Here is a 23,781-nt window from a genome sequence, read left to right as displayed (position 1 = left end):
GCCAGCTCAATGGTCCTTCAGTTTATTTTTCTCTTCCTGCAAGGTAGCCATTCATCCATGGAGTAATTTCTTTAAATGAGGCATTTTAATCCAAATTGCCAGTTAATACCTGCAGGGCCAGCTTCCCTCCTGATCAGCTCTGGAAATTAAGGGAAGCTTTGAATGGTGCCATAAAGTTTTGCTTGCAGAAATTCTGAAGGACTTTTGAAACAACAAAATTGGAAGGGCAAACTCTGAAGCTTCAGACAAAATGCAAAACTGTGGGGGAGAGGGAGGGGTAGTCATAAAGCAAAAGATTTTTAGAAGCAAAATACCAGATTCACTTTGCGTTCAAACCTCTTGGTTTGGTTTCTGAAAGATACCATGACTAAAAATGAGGATGAGGTTTTACTGTGTTATACTTGTTCATTAACTTAGAATCAGTGTTCTTTTTTTTTTTTTTCGTGGCCTTTTCTCTAAAATTATCTGATTTTTTTTCTGATTGTTGTCCATGTTACGGTAAAGCCAAATGATCACCCCAGTTCTTCTAATTTATGTGTTTATATAAAAGTAGCTACTGTAGTTTTAGTCAAGCTTGAAAGGAAAAGGTCAAGGATCTGTAAAATTTGTCTGGGTAAGGTCCACTCGAGTGTCTTTCCTTTGAAAACCTAAGCCAGAGGTTCAAGCACCACCTGCACAGCCCACCTTATCAGACCAGATGTGGAATTAGATGGAGAGCTTCCCTCTGTGGATCCCAAAAGGATCCCAAAGACACACACACAAAAAAAAATCTTATAAGTCTTTTATGATATCTTCTGCTGGAGCTGAATCAATAGGATGACTGTTGCATCCTCTTTGAAAATTAGGGGGGAAAAAAAGGCATCCAGTAGAACACAGTGCAATGACTCTTCTAAATGGTGATTGTCCCAGTGCAATATTGAACTAGAAGGAAAATGCATGGACACAAGCCAAGTTGAAGCAAACAAACTAGCTCACTCCATGTCCTGGTGCTCTGTTGGGTCTCATGGCTTCTGTAACCTGTGAGGAGAAGAGAGAGCTCCTGAGCTTTACGGGAATTGGGCAGCAGATGGACTTCAGCGGTCAGTTAGATTACGGAATTAGTTCTGAGTAGAAATAAACAAGGCCTGTAAAGTAAAAAGGCTGTAAGTTACCAGCTAGTGTTGTACGGTTAAAAATGTCAGTAATTGTTGTTCTCTAGCCAGCCATTCCTGGCTCATTCCTTTTAGCATTGTTACGGAAGGAAAATTGTGACTACCTGTTGATTATCTCTGCACAGTCTGAGGACTTTGCACACCGTTAGACATGGGGTGGGGAGTTAAGCCTGTTTACATTTTCTTATGTGTAAGCACATCCCATGCCACAGTGCCATTCCATTTATTGGATTCCACATCTAAGTGATCTGTCCATAATTGCAATAGAAAATGTTCAGAGCAATTTGCCAGGCACCTATCTGGAACAGTAAGGATGTTGAATAAAATATGATCGTTGTGCTCTGAGCACCAATAATAATAAGAGAGCTGAGCATTCTCGCTTTTCAAGTAAAATATAATTGTTTCTGGAATATGTGTGTTTGAAAGAAACCTCTGAGTGCTTTAACCGATTATAATTTATTATTATATTTTGACCTTGGAATAATGCAATTACATAAATAATGCAACTACGGAGAAGGGATGGGTTAAAGGGAGATTATAATTACATTCAAAATTGAAAAATCTTATCATATGCTTTCTGTCATCCCAATTAATTTAGCTATGGTTGTATAAATACAGCCTTCTAAAAAGGCCATTTAGCTCAGGATGGATAATAGATTATTGCAGTTTTGCTTAGAGTTTTGCACAATATGTAAGTGCTGCTAAACCCACACAAAAAAAAAAAAAAAAAAAATCACAGAAATTTAAGCAGGTTCTGGTTGTGATTCACTCTTTTACCCCTTTACAAACATAAATTCAGTTACAGTATCTGTTCAGCTGTCTGAGACTGACCACTGTGATACATTCAGTCCATATTGTGATTCATTCAGTCCAAACTAAAATTTACCATCCCCTTTGTGGGTATCTTACCCTTCAGCTCAAGCTGATGGTGGCTAACAGAGCTCTCTTAATTTTCTCCTTTTAAGCCTTCCTTACTACCTTATTTTACTGTGAAAAATACTAGTGCCCTGCCTCCCATTTAAACCATAATTAGACATTATTTTGTATTGGACATTTCTAAGAACTGCAGGTATTTCTTCTCTAAGATATGGCCTACTGAGTGCATCCTAACAACTAAAATGCCTTTTTTTCCTGAGCTCTTGCTCGCTCTTTATGTCTTTGATTGCTACAACACTGTTTTCTTTGTTCTCAACAAGTATAATCATTTCCCAAACTGCTGCTGAAAAGGTTTTTTGTCTAATCCATTACTTTTCTGTGTCAGATTCCTCTCTGCATCCTGGCTCCATCTTCCCCATCCCATTATTTGTATGTGGCTTTTAGAGACCCTCTGCACCCATCTGGTGCTTAGGGTCCAGTTCCTGCTGCAGAGTAATCTAAAGTAACCCAGTTAGATGTGCAAACTTGTGTATTCATGCCTCCCACCCTCAGCAGGCCTTGGGAGGAAGACCTCATAAGCTTCCACGGATTTACCTCACTATATGCCTTCAGGTGCCCCTACCAGTGTGGAGACCTTCTGTACGCTGCAGGTGGGTAGATACAGTGCCTCCTGGGAGTGAGCTGCACGCTTAGCTCGGGAGGAGGCATGTGCACAGGCAGCTCCCATGGTGCAGTTAATGTGCTGTGAATCTCATGGTAACTTGTTCGTGTAGCTACACCATCAGACCTCACCTGCCAGCCCCATGTTTGCTCTGAGCCAGGCTCATTTCTCTGGTATGCCCTCAGTTCACGCACGGCAGTGGAATATTTAAACTGAAAGGAGCTTTCCGTGTAGTTTATTATTTCACCGTAATGTTTCTATTCATTTTTTATCATAAAACTTTTTCCTTCAAATAAAGTCTTAAAGGAAAAGGGGACGAAGTAAAATCAAATGCTTTCAATTGCTGAAGCAAGAAATCTGCAGTGAAGCTTCTGCTTAACAAAATGGAGAATTAGAAAGCATGTTTTATTCTATCATAAATTAAAATTAAGGGAATGAGGGCCTCATTTGCTTAAAGATTGTCTATTAGTATTCACCTGGTGGCAAGCAGCCTTAATCTCACACCATTAATGAAAATAGAAGCTCATTAAATAGTAATTCTTTTTAATAGCGACAGAAGCCTGGGTCTGAGCTGCACTGCTTTAAGTTCTCGTGTAAGTTGTGCATGATGATCACCAATAACAGAATTTCTTGTACCTCTCCCCACTCTGAATAGCTTTCATTCCTCGTGTAATCACTCATGAATGCCAGACAGGGAAAGAGCCTTGCAGATGGAGGGAAGAGGTTTTACCACAAGAGTCCTGATGTTAGCAAATAGCAAAGAAGCTGCTGAATTCAGAGCAGGTGAAATAAGCAACAGCACCTACTGCTTTCCCCACCACCTTTGTGAACAGGTTGTTCAGGGTGTTCAGAGACCCCCAGGAGCCTTGGTGATAGCGTTCCTTGCTTCTGGACAGGATTGCAGTGGGCTTCTTGAATTTCTCTGCTTGGCAGCTGCTGCTAGACCAATCATCAGACATAGCAAGTTCCATCCTAATGATTATCCCCCTCTAGCCATTGCTGTGCCCTCTCTTCCTCCAGATGACTAAGTCATTAACTCTGCCTTAGAAACAAGCATAGGCTACTCTATCAGCACTACATGACTATTCTTATGTTAAAGCCATAACGTGATGGATAGCGTACTCTTATGCTCATTTCAAATCCACAGCTGAAATTTCCATTTAATTTGAAATGCTAAAAAAACGTTCTTTGCTCTCTCATTACAGTTCTCATCTGTTCCACTGCTTTGCATGGTACCAAGCACTGTCTTCTTCTCATGCCTATCCTCAGCTGAGCTGCTCGTGTCTCTTCTGATGAGCAACTTCAGGCCATGTGGCCCTGTTCCTCACTTAACACAATTCTATTCTCCCTCTTGCACTATTTCTTCTGTTGGGCCAGGTATTGTTTTTTTCAGATGTGCACGTGGGATGGTTGCCTACTGCTACACCCTAGCCACAGTTAATTCAATTACTGCCAGATTTTCTGGGCCTCTTGACATTGCTATATATAGTTCCTTAGTAATAATATTATCAATTATTTAAATTTTAATTAGTGCTTGAATTAATTACATGATCCTTTACTTCAGGGGGAAAGAGATCTCAGTTTCTGCAATTACATGACCATGGTTTGTCCTCAGAGGCCCATGTTGTATTTTAGCATCATCGCTAATACTCATAAAATTGCTGTCACCCAATATATAACCCTGGTGTGTTATATATAATACATATTATATATATATAAAATAAGCATTGCTGCCCTCTGATTTCTTCCACACACCCACCTGCTCAAGGTACTGGGCAGCAGTACTGCAGGAAGGTCCTGGGGGTTATGTGCTACTCACTTAGGTAAGGTCCTTAGAAAGATTTTTCCATGGGGAAAAAAAAAAAAAAAAATGGAATCAGAGCTCACCAGGCTGAGCAGGAGCTGAGCTCTGGGCTGCAGTGCCTGAAGAGGCAACTCTAATAGAAAACCTGGCTGGAAAAGGTTTGTGAGCAGATGAGAGGAAGGCTAGCATGACAGCCCAGTAATGACCCTAGTTAGCTCTTCTGTGCTTCACTCCCTGTTGCAGATTGTAAATAGCTTTTTACAGTTAAGATCTGCATCAGTATTTGTACTTCTGCTGTGTTATTAGCTATTGCAGTTGCTTTGGGTGACAAAATCCTCTTCTGTGTTTAGCACTCAGTGTTACAAGAAGTAGATTAGTACCCTGTCATGTACAGCAGAAAATGCTGTGGCCAAATACAGTGTATATGTTCTCACCAAGTGCACTATTAATGTTCCTGTGCAGTATAAATACTGAGTTTGTTATAGCATCTCTGCTGTGGGCAGTTCTTTCTGGGATTGTATCAAGCCCCCCCCTTTTTTTTTTTTTTTTCCTTTGGTGGAGGATATTCCAGTAATCAGTGTTTAGGGGATTTGGGTTCAAAATGATGAAATGGGGTATAAGGAATTTTTTTTAATTTCTTCATTTCTCTCTGCCACCATGTTCTTCAGTAACTCCAAGGGTTTTTATTATCAGTTTTTTCTTTTGTGTGCTGCTTTGCAATTTGAAAATGGAGTCTGCCTGTAGATAAAGCAGCAGGGAGAATTAATGTTGCTTCATATTTTCTCTGCATGGAGCATGGTGAGTAAAATGTTAGTTACAGAGGGCTAAACCCTGCTGGAAGAAAGGATTTCATCCCTTCAGTCCCAAGCAGCAGAGCAATTCATCCTGCCCTGGTTGCCCCCCTGCCAACAACATAGTATTTCACTGCAGAAAGCACCTGTAAGTACTTAAGACTGAGAGCACCATTTCAGTGTAACTGAATTAAGGTGACAAATTAAAAATCATTTAAATTACAGCTACTCTCTTGTTTTGGGGGAATGATATGAAGAGTGTATTTAAAGGAACAATGGTAAAGGAGCTCTAGCTCTTCCTTCATGTTCTGTTATTGCCATTTCTTTCACACACACACGTCATCTCTGCCCAGCCACGTGGTACAATAGCAGCTTTTGTGGGCAGCCTCTTGTCCACATGGCCAATGTGTCCACTGCAGGCCACTGTTTGTGGTGATTCTCACAACCTCTCTGTATCCAGTCTCTGAGATGCAATGTAACAGCACATCTCACCCATGGAGCTGTACGTTTCCATTGCCCAGGTACAAAGACTATTCATAAAACAGTAAAAGCTAATTCTCTAATTACGATGATAGCCAGGGGTGTTTTTCCTTGAATTCACAACCAAATTCTTCTCACTTCAAAAATGTATGTAATTTTTATAGCTAGCTAAAAATGGTGAAACACGAAAAACAAGCACAGACAAATGCAGGGAATGATAATGTCATCAGTAGGACTATTTTCTGACAGTACTACACTGAAAGGAATGAAATGCATCCAGGATGTAGATGATTTTATTTTTTATTTTTTTTTTTGTCTATAAAGTAACTAAAAGCAAGCAAAAATTGTCATTTGGGCCAAAGGGTTTTAAGGGGAAATATAGACATTCCATGAAAGGACATGCTTTTCAGTACAATAAAATAAATAAATTAACTAAAATCCCGTCTTTCTACCGAGAGTGGTTCCCGTAGAAGATAGTGGATAAATCCTGTTTCAGCTGTCCAAAGCCCATGATGATCATAATCACAAAAGGAATGAGAACATGAACGAATAATGACAACATCATAAAACCGTTTTGGAGAGATTTTCTTGTCTGCTAAAAACCTCTGCCTCCTCATTCTGCTTTGACTTGAGGTCAGTGGCTCAATTCCTACTAATTTGGATGGGAACCACAGTCTACCTGATTTGTGTTAGAAATATAACAATTCATACAATTGTAGTTGTTGCTCCTTTTCTTGTGTGGATGTTGTTGTAACCAATAAAAGTCTTTTCTTTGTGAGATTCAAACAAAATATCAAGCAGTGTCCTACCAGTGGGGGTGTCACTCCTTAGCACTTGCATAGATTTGACTGCACTGAGTGCTTCAGAGGAGCTGCAGCGCTCTCTGTCTTAGCCTGCCTGCAGTAAGGCATGTTGTTTCATAACTGATTTTGTAGGCTTGTATTTTGCAGGCATGTCATGAGATCTTTCATGTGGTCATGGTTTACATTATTTCTGCAGAAATACGTGATATGCTGTGATCCACAATGCAGTGTGCACATCTATTAAATATTGCATGAACACCAAAGCCATAGGGAACATAAAATATTGAATCTGAACAAACGGAAAGCTCAAAATAGGGAAATGTGGGGCTTTTTACCTGTAGGTTGCCAGTTCAAAAACCAGCTCAGATCAGTGCCAACACAACAGCGGATGTAACTTTGTAGGATCCCACTGGCTGAAATGAATTACATTGCCCAACTAGTTGCATCACACAAGCCACGGATCTTTGTGGCACTGTTAAGATGAATCATTGTTTCTGTAGAACAGCCAGGGTTTAAAAAGACTCAGAGACCATGGGTTTTCCAGACATGTCTAGGACTGGGGCAGAGTTTGAAGACTTGAATATGGCACAGAAGTTTTCATTCTCCCTGCAGAATGAAGCAGCTTTCCTTCTCCAGGAAGCCTGTGCTGGCACTTCCTACAAGGGGTGTGAGACAGCGGCGTGGCTGTGCTGCCCACCCTGAACACCTTTCTCTTGGCTGCTTGATCTTCTCTCAGCACAGTGCACGCAACCTTGAGCTCTTTACTCAGTGCCTCCTGCTGTGGAAGCCTCTTCCTGACCCAGTCTCACTCCTGGCTCTTCTTTACTGTTCTCCCACCATTTTCCTTTAGTTTTTAGGGCTGTTCCTGCCTGCAAGGGAGCTGTCTCTCAAGCTCAGGAGATGTAAAGCTGACATTCATATGACCTTGACTTGAGAGGCCCATAATGAGAACTTTTCCACGACTGCCCTTTGCATCTCTTGCCTGGGCTCGTTGTTCTTCATTCCTTACTTTCTTCACCTCTGAATTCCTTACTCATATCTGCTGCATAAAAGCACAGGTCTTTCTTTCACTCTTGTCATCTTTACTGACTTTATCAGAGGGTCTCTTGGATGGTTTGATATAAACATAACCATACCTATATCTGTATCTGAACACATCTGTTTTATTACAGTTCTTCTGTAGATGCCATTTTGTAACAAACAATGCTTTCGTTCCTCCAAATCTCAACTACAGTAACTAATATAGCTGTCATATTTTTATTATGGCTTCATAAAGCCTGTCCTTTAGGCTGTAATGGAGAGGTTAGAGCACTGATACCTAATACAATAAACCACTGTGATGAAAAATCTTGAATGTATGATTTTTTGAAAGTGACAAAATCTGTGTTAATTTATCTCCTACTTGATATTGAGGAAGCTGAAGATACAGGCACCATTAATGGGTACAGTTGCTTCTTTTAAGGTTGTAGTGCAGCAGATATACATAAAATTTGTGTCTTAGGGGAATTTAATCCTGAAAAAAACACAAAACTGTAAAATTATTCTTTCTTTTATATAACTGTGCGGGAGAGCTGTTGATCCATGGGTAAGAGAGCAAGATTGGAATAAAAATGGTATCCAGTGGGGGGTCAGAGGATACTTGTGGCTCCTGGGCTGCAGTTGTCACAGGTGTTGTGTATATATACAGATCTGGGGGAGGGAGGGAAATCTGAGTGTCCTTACACAGCTGAGGGAGGGCACTATATTAATCTCTCCCCCTTTTTTGTGATTCCATGTCTTGCAAACCTAAGGGAAGCAATCGCACATCAAAAAGCCATGAAGGAAAAGAAAAACACCTCAGAGATAGGTCACATACGGATTTTGCCAGCCCAGCAAAATGCATTTTGTAAGGAACTAAAAATCATCATCAAAACAGCTGGCTTATTTACTCTGCCAGGTTCACGAGCAAGAAAGGCTATTCCAAGGGATGGCTGTAAAACTGTTTTTTTAGAAACTGCAAAACTGCTACACCTGTGGTTTGCGTCTATTTTGTGGCTAAAAGTCACATTTGTTTAATGACTGGGGGGAGAGCCGGGGGACATAATGGCAAAAACAGATTTGATTTCTCTCTTTTTAGCTGAGCCTGGGCAGGCAGAAATGGGCACCTCTGCTGTTCATTGTAGAGCAGACAGGCAGAGGCACAGAGCACTTTGGCATCTAGTACATCCGCCGCTTGCCTAAATTTACAAGCAAATGAAATTTGTAAGAGCACTACAAGGAATTCTGAGTGGATCCCATTCCTCTGCTGTAAGGTTGTTATGCGGCACAAAATTAGGCAGCCTCAGCTAGCAGCTGATGTCGCCAGCACACATGAGCCCTAAATACTGCACAGGCTGGAAGAAATTCCCCCATTATTCTCCAGCTTGTCTGCAGGGGTAAAACAGCAGCAACAGAAAGGTAATAAAACTCAGAGACCAGAACGCAGCTTGTGGCTGCAGCCTGGAAGCCCCCACAGTGCAGGAGGCCGCATGCTAGGCCGCTGGGCCTGCCTCAGCGCACCACAGGAGAGCGGGGCTTTTTGGTTGTGCATGGCTTTAAGCAGGGGGAGGAGGAGAGTGTATGTGCCACATGGATGGTGTAGAGTATGTTGTTGAAGAGAGCTGGCAAAAAGAAGAGTCTCTGAAGAGTTGAACAGAGGGAAGGGTGTTTGTCACTGAACAGGTGCCCCCTTTGGCCATGAGCTCTCCGTGAGGTGCAGTCTGACTGTGTGGAGGCCAGTGCAGCACCAGCCATGGAAATGATGAACTTTGGCCGGTAATTTACACCAATTGTCACACCACTGCTTCCTTTAAAACTAGTGCCCTCGTGTTTGTGACATTGGTGCTGCAGCACTGTGGAGAGGCAGCAGGTGCCCAGCCCCTCACATCAGTGCTGGGTGGAGGAGTAATTAGGCTGTGTCCTAACCTGGGCCTTGTTTTAATTACAGAAGTGCACCTGTCCTGAAATGAGGAGGCCACAGGCACCCTGGGATGGCTGGCATTCCTTCAGGGCCCCACCTGGCAGAAAATGGTGTGTGTGTGAAGGACTGAAGCTGTGGCAAGCAGTCAGGCTGGCATCAGCCTCTCCCCTGCCTTGGGGAGCTCCTTCATCCCGAGCTGCCCCTCTGGAAGAGCCCGGCACGGAGCAAGTGTCCTCACTGCGTGTCTGCTGGAAGGTCCAGGATTGTTTTGGTGCTACAGAAGGCGTGAAAGCAGGTACATGGTTGCGTGACGTTGCCACCAGCTCTTCAGCAGCACTGGGTGAGTAACAGCCTTTCTGTCACAGTGGCTGTGTGGCCTAGCAGCTCCCTGCACATGTGGGCTGGGTTGAAGTGAGATGGGCAAAAATAAATACTTTGTTTCATGTCAGGTTGAAGTGATTTTTTTGTTTTGGTTTGGTTTTAATTTTGTGTCCTATTCAGGTTGTTTAACCAGTTGGGAGATTGTCTGGGTTGTTTGTTTGTTTTTCATCTTTTTGAAATAGATCAGCTTTAAAGTGGAAAACAACATGAAAAACCTTTTTTTTTTTTTTTTTCCAAGAAAAATGATTTTCTATGTATTAAGATTATATTAAGAGAAACTCTTTTTTTCCCTGCCTTCACTCGTGTAAACAATTCACTTAACTATATATGAACATAAAGGTAGTTTGTGTTTGTCTCCTATGTCCTAAAAACTTCTTAGAGTAAATCTTGCTGTTTGTTTTGGTGGAAAAAAAATGTCCAGCTCTTCCCTTCAGTCATGTTTTCTTTATTTACTGACTTGTGCTCTGGGAGTGTTCAAGTTCACTTGAGGCTACCTATGAAATACCTGTGAAATTCAGTGTGTGTCTGTCTGAATAATAGATGTTCTTTCAAAAAAACATCAAGAAAGATTTTCAAACCTTTTCCACAAAAAAAAAAAAAAGTTTCAGTATTTTTTTCATTGAAACAAAAATCCAAACTTCATTCGCAATGAAACATACTATTTATTCATATGGCGTGCTTTTACTGTTCTTTTGTTTTATTTTAAATAAGGTTTACGCAATTTTGAAAAAGTTAAAATCACAAACAACTGTTTTTCATTTTGAAATTACACTTGAGTGCATTCACCACATTTGCTGATGGTGTTGAAAGCATTTTTTCATCAACGACACATTCAGAGGAACTATTTTATTAAGCCTTGCATCTTTAAACCTTTTATACTTCGTATGTGATATTTCCTAACACATTGAGCCACAGATCATGAACTCCTTTGGGCAGTAATTAATTTCATTTTGTGCCTGATACAAGTTGGTCGTTCATGTTAAATGGGAAGCAAAACAATAAATGCTTTGATCAGTTTTTCCGGAACATGCTTACAACCACCTGAAAGTGGTTCATCAGAATGATTTCTCTGACAATATCTTTATCTCTCCTTCCAAATTTCCGCAGCAATATTACAGTCAAGAATTCAATAATTCCATCTATGCACCCAAGCAAGGCTTTAAAAATTATTTTTGGATCTTATATTTTCATGACTGAACATCTCCCAGACAAAATTTAAGAATAGAAAATGGTAGGATTTCTAAGGTATTTAGGTTTGAGTTCTCCTCTTCCTTACGGAGAGGAGTCTTTGTCAGGCGGTGTAGTGATAGGACAAGGGCTAACAGCTTAAAACTAAAAGAGGCACTGGCTCAGACTGCCGAGAGCAGCTGTGGATGCCCCATCCCTGGTAGTGTTCAAGGCCAGGCTGGATGGGGCTTTGGGCAACCTGGTCTGATGGGAGGTGTCCCTGCCCATGGCAGGGATTGGAAGTAGATGATCCTTTAGGGTCCCTTCCAACTCAAACTGTTCTATGATTATTTATGGAGATGCTTATGAATGTTTCTCACAAAACCGCTAACAAAATTATACTGTTTTGACTACCAGAAAACATTGAGGTAAAAATTCTGTTCTCATCCAAAATTTTCAGCTTTATGTTAGGAAAAAAATAAAATTGTGAAGGGAATAGCTGCTCTAATGCTTTAATTTCAGAAGTGTTGCTTCTCTACTGTGTTAGTCCATAATAGTGTGCCTGCACACTGAAGATGCAGAAGATTTAATGATACATAAAAGCTGAGGTAGGATGATAAGGACAGAAAGATTGATAACAATTGTTGCTACTCTGAATTGTTGTACTTAACAGACTTTATTTTTTGAACAATGGATGTCAGGCAAATAATAAGAGTGACATGATATCCGAACAATTTCTCTGTACTGGCCAGATAAGCTGGAAATGCTGGTAATTCAATCTATGGGTGTTTTTTTAATTGACTTTTCATGAATAAAAAAGCAATTAGAAAAGGGAGCAGAGAACTTGGTAACAATAATGGCTGTTAGGACTTCAAAGAACTGCCACACTTTTCAACTTTGAAGGAAGTAACATCTTGCAACAAAAAGTAGAAAATTAGGGAATGTAATGCTTGTTCTGCTTTAATGATGTGTTGTAGTTGCTGAGCTGTTTTAATAATCATATCCTGCTTACCATTTAGTGTTAGGCTGAGCTGTGAATGTTAACAGTGGTTTGGCTCTCCTGGAACGTCAGTCACTGCGGTGTGTTTCATGCAGCCTGGGGGCTTGCACTCCATTTGTGTCAATGGGCAATACCCCTTTCTGAGGGGATGGGTGGTGGGGCCTGCTCAGCTCTGATTAGATAAGGCTTTCAGAGCACCTGTGAAAATCCAGCATAGTTTTAGTGTCACTTATGTGCTGCAATGGTGTGACAGCAGAGCACTGGATGAAGAAGCTGCTACAGACTGTCAGTTTCCTATATATCCCTATATAAACATCCTCAGATACTAGAGCAAGTTTTTTTCCTGTCATTTGTGTACCGTTTACATGCAAACTGAGCTACAGCAAAGTAGCGAGAGAAGCACCAGCCAGGAAAAAACACTCCTCCCTGGCAGTCAGCTGTTAGAGGAGGAGCAGCAGCAGTGGCTGTAAGGAGAAAAATAAAAAGATGCCTGGAGAAGGAGAAACTGAATGCGGGGTATTCTGGGGGGTGGGGGGAGAAGAGGGTCTCACTGTGCCTTCCACCTCAGATGACTGACATGCTGAAAGGGTAACTTCTCCTGGAGATGTGCGTGCCTACAACAGCAGCCAGGATCATGGCATGCTTTGCTTAACTGCAGCTGACTTCAGGGACCAGAGGGCTCTTTGTTGTGGTTTTGTGTGCAGCCAGAAGGGTTTGTCTTGACAGGGGACAGCAGATTGACACCTACCTGAAAATGTCCAAGCTGGTGATTGCAGTTACGGAAACACCAAGCAATGAAGGGTAGCATGTGTGGTCTTGCTCACTGACAAGCTACTTTTGTGCACTCATCGGCTCACATCCACAGCCTGCCTGACACTGGCAATAAATAATACCAGCATACCTTGGGATATTTTCAGCGATGTACATTTAGGTACATCACTTCTTTTCTGACTAAAATTGTGAGGGTAAATGGGTTACAGCGTGAATCAGACATATCGTGGATTGTTCCTTCTTATATTTAAAATACAACAGGAAGGCTTTTTATATTTCTTTTGGTGTTGCTAATATTGAAGTAACGTAGATATTTTTACACACGCACTGGAGAGCTATTTTTTCTTATTTTTTTACTTCCAAAAACTTGTCAGAAGTTGCTTGCTGTGACTTTCTCTTTTCTTTTCCATTTCTAAATTTATTTGGCGCCCATGAAAGCTGTCGGATGAATAGTGTTGCGTATCAGATCACAACCCAAGCAGCACGTAGGCTTTCTGCATCTTGCATGTGTTTTTTTGCACTGTATTTCTGGGAGAAGGGGAATTATTCACAATGAATCATTTATCTGACAAATTTTGCCTTTTCTGTTGGTCCGGAAATTGCCCAAGCAATTTTGAAGCTCTTGGAAGCTAATGCAAGTTATTTTTTTAAGCTATCCACTGAATGAGATCTGTGAATAGCACTTTGTCTGAAGATTGTACTTGATAGTTGAGACCTGAGATTACAGTTTAAATAGTTTAACTCTAATAGGCTAGACTTAAAATGATCCTAAAAAATGGCACACTTATTTGGACTTTTAAAAATTCATGGGTATAGTACTAAAAATGCACAAATGTGTCTGAAGCAGAACCTGAGAAACTAAAACACAATGCTGCTGATTTAGCTTTTCAGTAGGAATTACGCAAAAGCCAATCTGACCCTTTTGTTCTTAAAGGTGAACTGCAGTGTTTTGGGGGGGCCGGGTTTTTGCTGGGGTACCTGCACGTTTTGGTCTGCTCAGGTGCTGTTGCTGAGGAAAGGACCGCTCCATCCATGTGCCATGGGCACCACTGGTGACCTCGCCAATGAGGCGCTGGAGGCAGTGCCAGGCTCCTGCACAGCCGAGGAAGGCTCGGGGAGGCATTCCTCAGGCCTTCCCTGCACAGCGTGGTTTATGGCCTCGGACACAACCAAGCAGGACCACGGTTTCTTTGGGACTGATCATCTGATGGCAGTGGCTCAGAGACAGCTGTGCTGTGCCTGTAGGTCACCCCTCCCGGCCGGCCAGACAGACGGCACCTAGGGGAGGCACAGGTACTTGGCAAGTGCTGAACAGTGCAACTGGTGTCACCTCTATATTACACTTTCTAATTACAAATCTCCTTAAGCCCTTATAGCTTTATGTCTTCAAAGTGCAGTGTGAATAACTAATTAAACGAATTAATCATTAATCCACCTGGCATAAAGAACAAATGTTCCTTTGAAGTGATAGGGCATTTCCCAGCCCCTCTCGTATTACAGAGGAGGAGAAGGCGACTAAATGGAGAGGTGTGTAATTGGAAGGACCTTCGCCAGCTTGGCTGAAGGTGAGTCCTAGTGCTTAAGTTGCTTCAGGACCTATAAAGATGTTTCCTTGGCATTCCCTGGCAAAATAGAGACATCCGTCATGTTCCTGCAAGGCAGCCAAGTCAAGGCAGCCAAGTCTGCTCCGCCTGGTGGGGGGCACGGCTGCTGGAGCCCTTCCAGCCGGCAGAGCTGGGACCTGGTAACCACACGTTAAACAGCTTCTTTAGCCTTGCCTTGATTTTTCACCTTCTTTTGAAAGCACAAATCAAGCCAGAGCGTGGTTCCAGGTTTCCACAGAAGCCTGGGAAACTCTGTAGCCAAGCTTGTTGCAGTCTGGACTTCTCGTATGCTGTCTGTGTCCTCAGTAAATGCGTGCAGACGTGAGGGTACCTGTGAATGTGAAAATGCAGATTTACAGTTCCACACTGCACTAGGCAGAGTGGCACATAATAAATTCATATATTTTATAATAGCTTTGCTTTCAAATATGGTTGTCAGCTGGGGCCTGACACATTTTACCTGTCTTTCATATCCCCTGTAGAGTCAGCTGCTGGGCTCTGAATCCGCAGCCAAGCGGAGCGCCTTGTGTGGGAAGCTGGGTGGCATCTTGCTCTTATTTTGGCATTTGTTATCTACAAGTCCTGACTAAAGCAGGACAGCTGGGGTTGGTGTGCCCAACGTAACTTTTTCCTCTGTTTGTCTCTGAATCTGTCTAAATTCTATGCCTATCCTTGATAGTGTTTCTTTTGTCTACTACTTGTGTGTTATGTACACTTGCAAGTGCACGTTGTATTTTTCTCTTTCTGTGGTGTCATCACACCAGTGGGAGTGATCCTGGACTAACAAAGGTGTACAGGTAATTCACAGGGGGGAGGGAAAGAAAACAGCGTAGCCTTGCTGAAGAGATGTGTACCCCACCAGTTACCCCACCGGTGCCCATAATGTCATTTGCATAGTGAAAGAATCCAGTCTGAAATGGGAAAGCAAACTTTGGCTGCATGCCTACTAGGAGTTGTTATGAACAATGACGGAAAGGGAGAAGGGTTTCAGGTACCTTGACCTTAAGCTCTCTAAAGATAGAACTTTTATAACGCTGAGAGGTTTGATCCTAAAAATGGCTTTTGAAAAACAATCTCCTTGTTTAAGTGGAAAAGAAAGTTGTCAAACTCGTGTTGACTGATGCTGAGGCAGGGCAAGGAGGTTGGTGGTGGTTATAGGAGGACTGAGATGGGCAGGCATGAGTTCTGCTCCTCCTTCCCTCGCGTGACCCCCATCACAGGGCCCGATGCAGGAGGGCTGTGTGGGCTGGGGGAGCTGCGGTCCGGCCATGTGCAGCCGCTGGGTGGCAGCGGGGCTCCCGAATCACTGGAGGCTCTGACATCCAGCCTAGGAGCCACCTGCAGTTCTGGAAACCGCTTCTCCTGAACCAAACAAGCTGCCACCAGCAGGGACCTGAATTATTTATTATTTATTTCTTAAATTCATAAACAGAAATGCAACCGTGTCTGGGACGAGGCAGGGAAGTCAGCACACACTAAGATCAGTTCCACACAATGGCCTCTGACAAAGACAAATGCTGTCATTTGAGATAACAGCACAGACCTTGTAAGGAAGACAAAGGACAGACAGCTAAGCATATTTAAATTTTGCTTGATGTGTTTGAGATGTGACTCCTGAAGATCTCTAGGCTGTCAGGATTGATGCTAGGATCTCTAGAGGGCTCCCCTTGGAGGATGGCCTGGTTAGATGACTAATGTTGGAGGATATCAGTCTCCTCTATCTGCATACAGGCACGAATTACTGCGAGATGCAGAGTACTCCCTGATCAAGCTAAGCACTAAGGCATGGGGACAGGTGACACATCTGAAGTGAAGCGCTGGTCCAGAGAAGCGACTGAGTCAGCTTGCTTGAGGTGTCTGCAGAGATGCACTCCTGTGGACGCCTTTGAATGCAAAACCCCTGGAAGTTATACTTCACTTGTTCTGATTTCCTTTTCCCTGGCATTTTGCTGTTATTTCTCTTTACTCGTAGTATTATTCTGACCTGCCATCTGCAGATTTTCTGAATCTTGAACAGTAGCTGTGACTTTGCTGTGGGAACTCTGAAACTCATTAACAGAAGGACTTGGCTTTAAGCAAATGTCACATCGCATTAGTGTAACTCTCGGACACTAGTTCGCTCTCAGCTTGGCCCATTCATTTGAGCAGAGCTTGAAATACCTCCTTGCTGCATCATAGAGATGTTCTGATGAAGCTGATTACTTTTGTCTGCATTTGTTTTGATTGATAACTCAGGCAATTATTAGCATTCTGCACACAGCAGGAGCTTTTCTCAGCTCTTGTCAGCAACAGAGGACAGTGGTGAAGGGGAAGGGAATTTGTAAGCAGCGTACTGGGGAAAACAACCTACAGGGTCTGAAAGTATTAATGAGAAGAAGTGCCACTATAATTAGATGCTGTGCATGTGGATGGTACATACATATTACATTATGCTCTGCTTGAGGTGCAGCACTGGAGTCTTGCAGTAATCGGGATGAAGATATCTAAGGTGTGCTAGCAGCCTGCCACAGCGTGCCTTGCATCTGCCTTTACAGGTGGAAGGAAAGGGAGAACAGAGCTTTGGCATTTTCACAGATAGCCCCTGAATCCTGTGTAATGGCTCTTCGTGGGCCACCTGTTAATCCTTCATTCATTATAATGACTGCAGAAACAGCCAGGAACCCTAGTGTTCTGCAAAGGTTGCTAACGTTACTCTCGGAGCTCATAACAAGGGTAAGTCTTAAAGCACCAGGCTGACTGGTAGAGGAGCAGGAGGGGGGTAAGGAGGCTTCAGACCTCCCCAGTGTACCAGTGGGTACCCTGCTCTGGCATTGCTTGGCATGCTTTGTGCCCTGATTGTCTGCACAGCCTCCTCCTCCCCCCTGTTTACGTTGGAGGCTATATCCATCCCCGATGCCAACACTCTGGCAAATATCTATTCAATCATAGTATCAAAGGAATATTAAAGCCATCGTGGCAGAAAGCTGAAAAGCAAATAAACCCTTACTATGCTTGATGTATGACTCTAATAGTTTGAATTTCAAAGCAGGCTAATATCTCTTGATAATCTGGATGCCTGTTTTGGGCCAGGAGCCCCACTGAAAATATCCCCACGTTCCTAGACCACAGGAACAGCAGAGAAAAATTAAAAAGCTATGAATACATAAATAGGTAGGTGGAAAGAAAGCATAGCTCTTGATTCCAACCTCCAAGCAGTAGACTAAGCAGGGATTGTGTTTTCTTGGCTACGGCAGGCATGCACAGTAAGCAGGCAGGAAAGGAAAGAAGCGTGATGAGTTCTTCAGGGGGTTGAGCAACTGCAGGATACTGAGGTTAATCCTGCAAGAAAGTTTAGCTTTATGTTATGACTGGACTGACGTTTGCTGCTTTTTGTTTAAATTATGGTCCTGGTCATCTTACTGACGGCACAAGGTCAGCTGAGAGGTGGCAGTAGCCAGTGTCTGCCTCAGCTTATTGACTGCCCAGAGCGTGCCCCAGCTAAGCGTGTGTAATACACAGAGCTCCTGGGCCTCACATCCAGTTTCTGCCTGCTTGTGGACTTCATAGTTTCCTTCTCAAGGCAGATTGGGACTTGAGGGTCTTTCAGGACTCAGCCTGGAGCATGGGCTCTGCCTCCTGTAAGCACAGCCCTGCCACTGGTTTGCCATGAGATCTAAATCACCAAGACTCAGTTTGTTCATCCAGGATTTGTATTTAGGGACATGAGAAGTGGTGAAAGGCGCGTCCAAATGAGGAAGATGTCTGAGGTCTTGATGTTCCTCCACGGTTACTAACAGGATTGCACCTGGTGGGCTGTCAGCCCAAAGTTAATAAAAGGGCAATGAGGATCTTATCGCAAACAAGCTTGTTTGGGGACAGAGAGCGAGTGTTTGTCACTGGCCTGAATTTTAGGGGACTCAGGTGACAGTTTGAATGAGTCATTGATGTGCTGCTCCACTAGGGAAATTCATACAGTCCACTATCAATTTCCCCTGACGTTTACAACCCTCATAGGGTTTCTGGTGTTGGTTATTCATTACCAGGCAAAAAGAATTTGATTTTCATACTCCTTAAGTGAGACAGAGTTGGAGAAATGAATGAGACAAACAAGGTCACCTCTTGTGGATGGTTTCGTTAGTTACTTTCTGTGCAAGTGAAATGGAATCTAGTAGTTGGTTTTCTTATGTCATTGTGTCTTTACTTTGCCTCAGATTAATGTGTTTTTTTGTTTGTTGAAATCAATATCGAAGACAGAAAATAGGGAAGAAGCAAGAAAAAGGCACACTTCCCTTCAGAGGGAGCACTAATCTAGTGATGCGCAACTGCTGACTTCTGCTGGGCATCCAGCTCCACAGTTTGGTATTGATATGTACTCTTTTGGCATTAATACTATTGTTAAACAGCTGCTACTGGGGCTTTTCCAAAGTGGGGTCCTGCGTGTGCCAGGGTAGGTTTCTTTACGCTTTTACTGTGCTGTGGTTAATGATACTGAGTGAAAAATAGTCTTTGGGATGACTGCCCAGCTCTGCTTAAATGTGACCATCTCAAGGGGAAATCATCATGTGGCAGCTCTCTGGATGAATTTTGTACCTTCTAGTGAAGTACGAAACATCTCAGTATTAATTTAAAGTAAAAGTGAGTTGTATTCTCCTGAAACAAGAACTTAGAAGAAAGTAAGTTCTTAAGGACTTTTTTTTTTTTAATCTTTCCAATTTTTGAGAAGTTCCTAAAGTCGCATAAGCCAGAAGATTCTGCTCTCACAGAGATGTGCAGGGCAGTTACATACAGAGAAAATTCCTGCTGGGATGCACTGGCTAACTAGAGATTACCAGTGTCCCCGGGCACCTGATCAGTGTAAATGGCAAGCAGGTAGAGGATTTTTATTTTTACCGCAATTCTACTGAGAAAAGTCACAGGAAAAAATTCCTGTTATCCACTCCACGGCTGTCCTGTAAAAAAACACCTTTAAACTGACCTTTTCGAGTCTGTTGTCAGTTTGCATGGGTCCACTGTGAGCTATTCTCCCTGGCTGAGTTGGGTGGAGTGATGCCTACAGCTTGCTGTTTGCAGTCAGTGATCGCCGTGTGGTAGTTTGTGAGAGGGGAAAAAACATGTTCTAGTCCAGGGGACGTCTTGTTTGGGCAGTGCTGCATTCAGAAGTGAGAGAGCTGGCTCCAAACATGGTGCGAGGGGCTCTCAAAGAGATCAAAGAGAAAGAAGGAAATATGCTTCAAATATAGCAAATGCATAATCTGTTCATGCCATTGGATTTCTCTTAAAGCTAATCCTCTTTCTTCCTGGTGGCCTGAGAAAGTACTGGGAGAAAGGTAAGGAGAAGGAAAACAAGAACAGGAGGTGGCGTGGGGAAAGAGAGGAGGCAGCTGATGATAGTGCCCCTCTACTGCTATAGAGAGGTTGGTATCTCCCGTGAAATCCATTATTTCGAAAGCAAGAATGGAGAGCATCGTCTCTTGCAGAATATGGTCAGAACTGCAAGTCCCATTTAGACAAGGAAGATAGGCTCTGCTTTAACACACAATAATCCTTTATGGTAACCCAAGGGGATGAGAATAAAATGTTCCTAAATACCAGCCTCTCTAGCTTTGTGTGGAAAGTCACAATGGAAATTTCTGGTGTTTAATGTGTGCTGGCTGATACTTTCTAAGGTGTCCTATCAGCAGAGTTTAGACAGTGCTTACACAGAACCAGCATTTATTGAAAGGTACTAAATTTGCCTACTTTACTGAAAAAGAAAGCCAGGATTTGGGTTTATTCTCTTGATGTACATTAGGGACAAATAATTAAGTGGAGGAAAGTATGTGCTTCAGTAGGTACTATGTAATCAAAAGGGAAACACTGAATGGTAATAAACCCTTATTGATTTGGTATAACTTAAAAGTGGATGTCTCTTAGGAACAGAGAAGAACTAATCAGACCTACAGGGAACAAACACCTGGAGACTTGATGGTTAGGGTTAGTGGAAATCTATTTGCATGCAGGTCTGTTACAAAGCTATGAATGAGACTGAGACCAGTAATTTGATTAATTTTATTTTTATCAATGATAAACTATTTTTCTTTCCTCTTTCCCCAACTCCCCCCCACATGCGTGCACACACTCCAGACTACGTACTCTAAACTCTGGCTCTGCATTGGTATCATACTTATCGTGCTTTTGAATCTGCTTGAAGCACTTTTGAAATATCTTTGAAGTACAACATGGTGAACGTTTAGAGGGAAGCAGCTGTCTTCTGCAATATTTTTTGGATTAGAAGTAAAATGGGATAATGATTTCTCCTGATATGCCAGGAAAATACTAGGAAGCAAAAGCCTTCCCTCAGCTGGGATATTATGCCTCATGAGGTGGCTTTTTTGACAAGCTCAGGTTTGTGCTCTGCTGGGTAGGATCAGCGTAGATGAAGATGTACGGATGAAACTTCCACGGGAGCTTGTGTGTTCATTTTGAACTTCTAATTTTTCTTCTATCAAGCTCTGTTTGTTAAACAGAGTTTAAATAAGAGGCAGAACATCAAATAACTGATGGCAAACACTAGGAAATTAAAAACAAAAAGCGCAATCACATTTCAGTTCATATTTCCTTGGAGAGCCTTTAATTTTCCTGTTCAGTAAGACATTGCCTGCCCCATCCCTTGTGCAGATTCATACAAAGCAAGGCTTGTCTTGGCATCCCTAGTTGTTCCCTGACTGTGCTGGGATGCTTGTTCATATTGGATCAATATCAGCCCCAAAATCATCTCTGCTACCCCCACCCTGGAAAAAAGACTGACAGTTTTCAGGGGAGATGGCCCACAAAGGAAGAAGAGGAATGATTTCTGTGTACTCAGTTATGTCTCTTTCGTACCTTGCAAAACCAGGAATGGTATCTGAGATAGTGAACAGCGGGGTTTAAGTGACAGCACTCTCCAGAGAAATGCAAAGTGACACGAGGAGCAGTTGGATTTGGTACCTCAGTTCCTCGGGCTGTCTTTTCACTTACTGCTACTACGAAACTGTCTTCTATCTTCCAAATAAGCAAATTGCTTTGATCTGAAAAGTGCCAGATAGTATTAGGCTTTTCTTAGGAATTAATCTAGATAAAAGAAAGGCTGCCTCTTTAGGCAAGGAAGTCTTGCATCTATAAACTACCACTCCTCATTCCATGTGCAGCGCTATAAAATTAATATATTGCTGATAGCTTTATATTTCCATTTGCTTACACAGCAGTTACATCCCAGTGACTTCCCCAAATTGGGTGTTAATGATTTACACCCTGCAATTTGTGTATCCATTAAGTTCAGCTGGACGATCTGAAAAATCAAAGACCATGCCTTGGCACTCCCAGGATTTTCCTCTTGATTTACTGGCGGGTGCTCGGCACAGCCCGGTTTAATGGCAGGCAGTACAGAAGGCAAGGCCGCTGCAACAGCAGCCTAAGGCAGTGCTCACGGACAGCACTGCAAGTACTGATGGAGAGGAGCAAGCTGATCTTGGTCTCAGGACTACAGAATTCATCAGCCCTTTCAGGAGCATCCTGCAGAGCCTCAACAGGAGGCCACAGGCATGGGCCTGTGGGAGGTGGGCAGAGAGCAGAGCGAGGCCTCCCTTGGCCTCCTGCCTCCCAGGAGCGTGTCCCCCATCCACCAGGCCACAGGCTCTCTTCTGGGGGGAAGAGCCTTCGTGTCCTGTACAACTGGCCAGTGAGGCCTTGCATCTCAATGGGTGACTTAGCCTCTGTTACAGTGGGTGTAACCTGATTTTTCTGCCGAGGAGCAAAGAAAGATCTTTTAGCTGGAGCTAAGAAGCCAAAGGGCTTCACAAAAATGCATGATATATATAAGAAAAGCTTCTTGAAATGCCACGCGTCCCTCCTCGTTAGATCATTTTTACTTTCATTCACTGTGTCTTGGAAAGCCAAGTAACGGAGCTGCTGAGAATGAACAGAACAAGTATCAAAAAAAAAAAAAAAAAAAAACAACTTGCATTTGACTCTTTTCCCAGTGTGATTAACAACTTTGGTGCTGAAGTTACAAGAGGTTTCTGGCAGGCATGAGCCTACTGGGCTCACTCCAGCCGTGTGGTTGATCAGAGAGGAGCCTCCTCCCTGCTGGAGAGTTGCTTTCCTCCTGCAGTCTTCCTGTGAACCCTCTAGACTTGTTTTCCCTGCAATCAGCACTAAGCTCTGTTTTCTTGTGCCATTCTCCAAGTAGAGATCTTGCTTCCTCTTGGCTTTAAATTAAGCACCAAGTGCTGCTTTCACTCCTTTGAACAGGTTCTGACTTCAGCGGCTTGTTCCCCTCTTGGTTCAGATCTGTGCTATTTTCTGCTGCTGGACGTCTGTATCTCAGGACATCCATCGCTGAAGAAGGTGGCTACCTCCCAGCACTAAGGCTCAGCTCGTGCCTGGCTGGGCAGTGTTGGAAAGGGGAAGGACAGTGACACCACAGGCCCTTCTGCAGTCCCTTACCTTACTCCACATCCTACAAGTGAGGCATGGGGACGAAGCAGAAACCACAACTTACTGATATTAGCGTTATTTGTGTGATGATAGAAAACAAGCAGTCCCCCTCCCATGGCTCAGCCCAGTGCCAAACTAGACAGAGACGATTTCTGTGCTTGCACAGCTTGTGCTGAATCCTCAGTGCAGGGGGATCCAGATATCGCTGGAACAGAATACAAACTGATAATGATCCCCTCTATTAGTCCATTTAAAGCAGGTCAAAAAGACCACCTAATTGCCATAATTGCCTTCTGGCACTGCCTATGCGACAAACCTTTTGGCTGCACGTATGGACATGTGCTCAACAGTAGGCATTCCTGTCTCTTTCAACCGAGTTCAAGGATCAATACCTCTGTTTTATACAGCTGCCATCTGCTGCAGCTGTGTCTGGCCACTGAAGGATCTTGATCACTGATCTTACAGCGCCAGTGTGGTCGCTCTGCCTTCTCACACTGCCTTGCTGGTGTGACTTGCCATGACTGGAGGGGCCTACAGAAACCACGCTGCTTGTAGAACAGTCTGGTAGGCGAGCTAAGAGACCAACCACCTCGTTTAGCACCTGCCTTGAAGCAGGATGAATTGAAAAGAAATAAAAATGTGTATGATATGTTGATTCACAGAAAGGCTAAGTGTAATGTCTGAATAATTGCGCTAATCCGAGTGTTTCAGGGCCTGATGCTGTCACCCTCCATCATGGCACATCTGACGTTATCTGCTGGTGGTGCCACTGAGAGGAGTGAGGCTGTCACTTCCCCGAGTTCCTCCCTGTCCCGATGTCTGTGATGAAAGGACAGGGCAGAGTGACTCGAGCTGGGCACTCAAGTGCTCAGGTCAAGTTGAGCACTTCAAAGTGTGTTCTTGCTTGCACCTCTTCTTGAG

At 43.1% G+C, this 23,781-nt stretch overlaps 1 protein-coding gene across 1 annotated transcript in view; it reads left to right on the top strand.

Moving 5' to 3' along the window:
• The window catches only part of LOC106019181 (uncharacterized), a 330,836-nt gene that overhangs the window by 238,801 nt on the left and 68,254 nt on the right, over window positions 1-23,781 (top strand). The window contains exon 5 of the mRNA XM_072040223.1: window positions 9,532-9,844. Within this exon, the coding sequence (XP_071896324.1) occupies window positions 9,532-9,844 (313 nt within the window). The remainder of the gene's footprint in view (window positions 1-9,531; window positions 9,845-23,781) is intronic.

This window comes from Anas platyrhynchos, chromosome 6 (genome assembly GCF_047663525.1).
Source record: "Anas platyrhynchos isolate ZD024472 breed Pekin duck chromosome 6, IASCAAS_PekinDuck_T2T, whole genome shotgun sequence".
Taxonomy (NCBI): Eukaryota; Metazoa; Chordata; class Aves; order Anseriformes; family Anatidae; genus Anas; species Anas platyrhynchos.
Note: the sequence above shows the minus strand (reverse complement) of the source record. Positions and strands in the feature narration are given on the sequence as shown.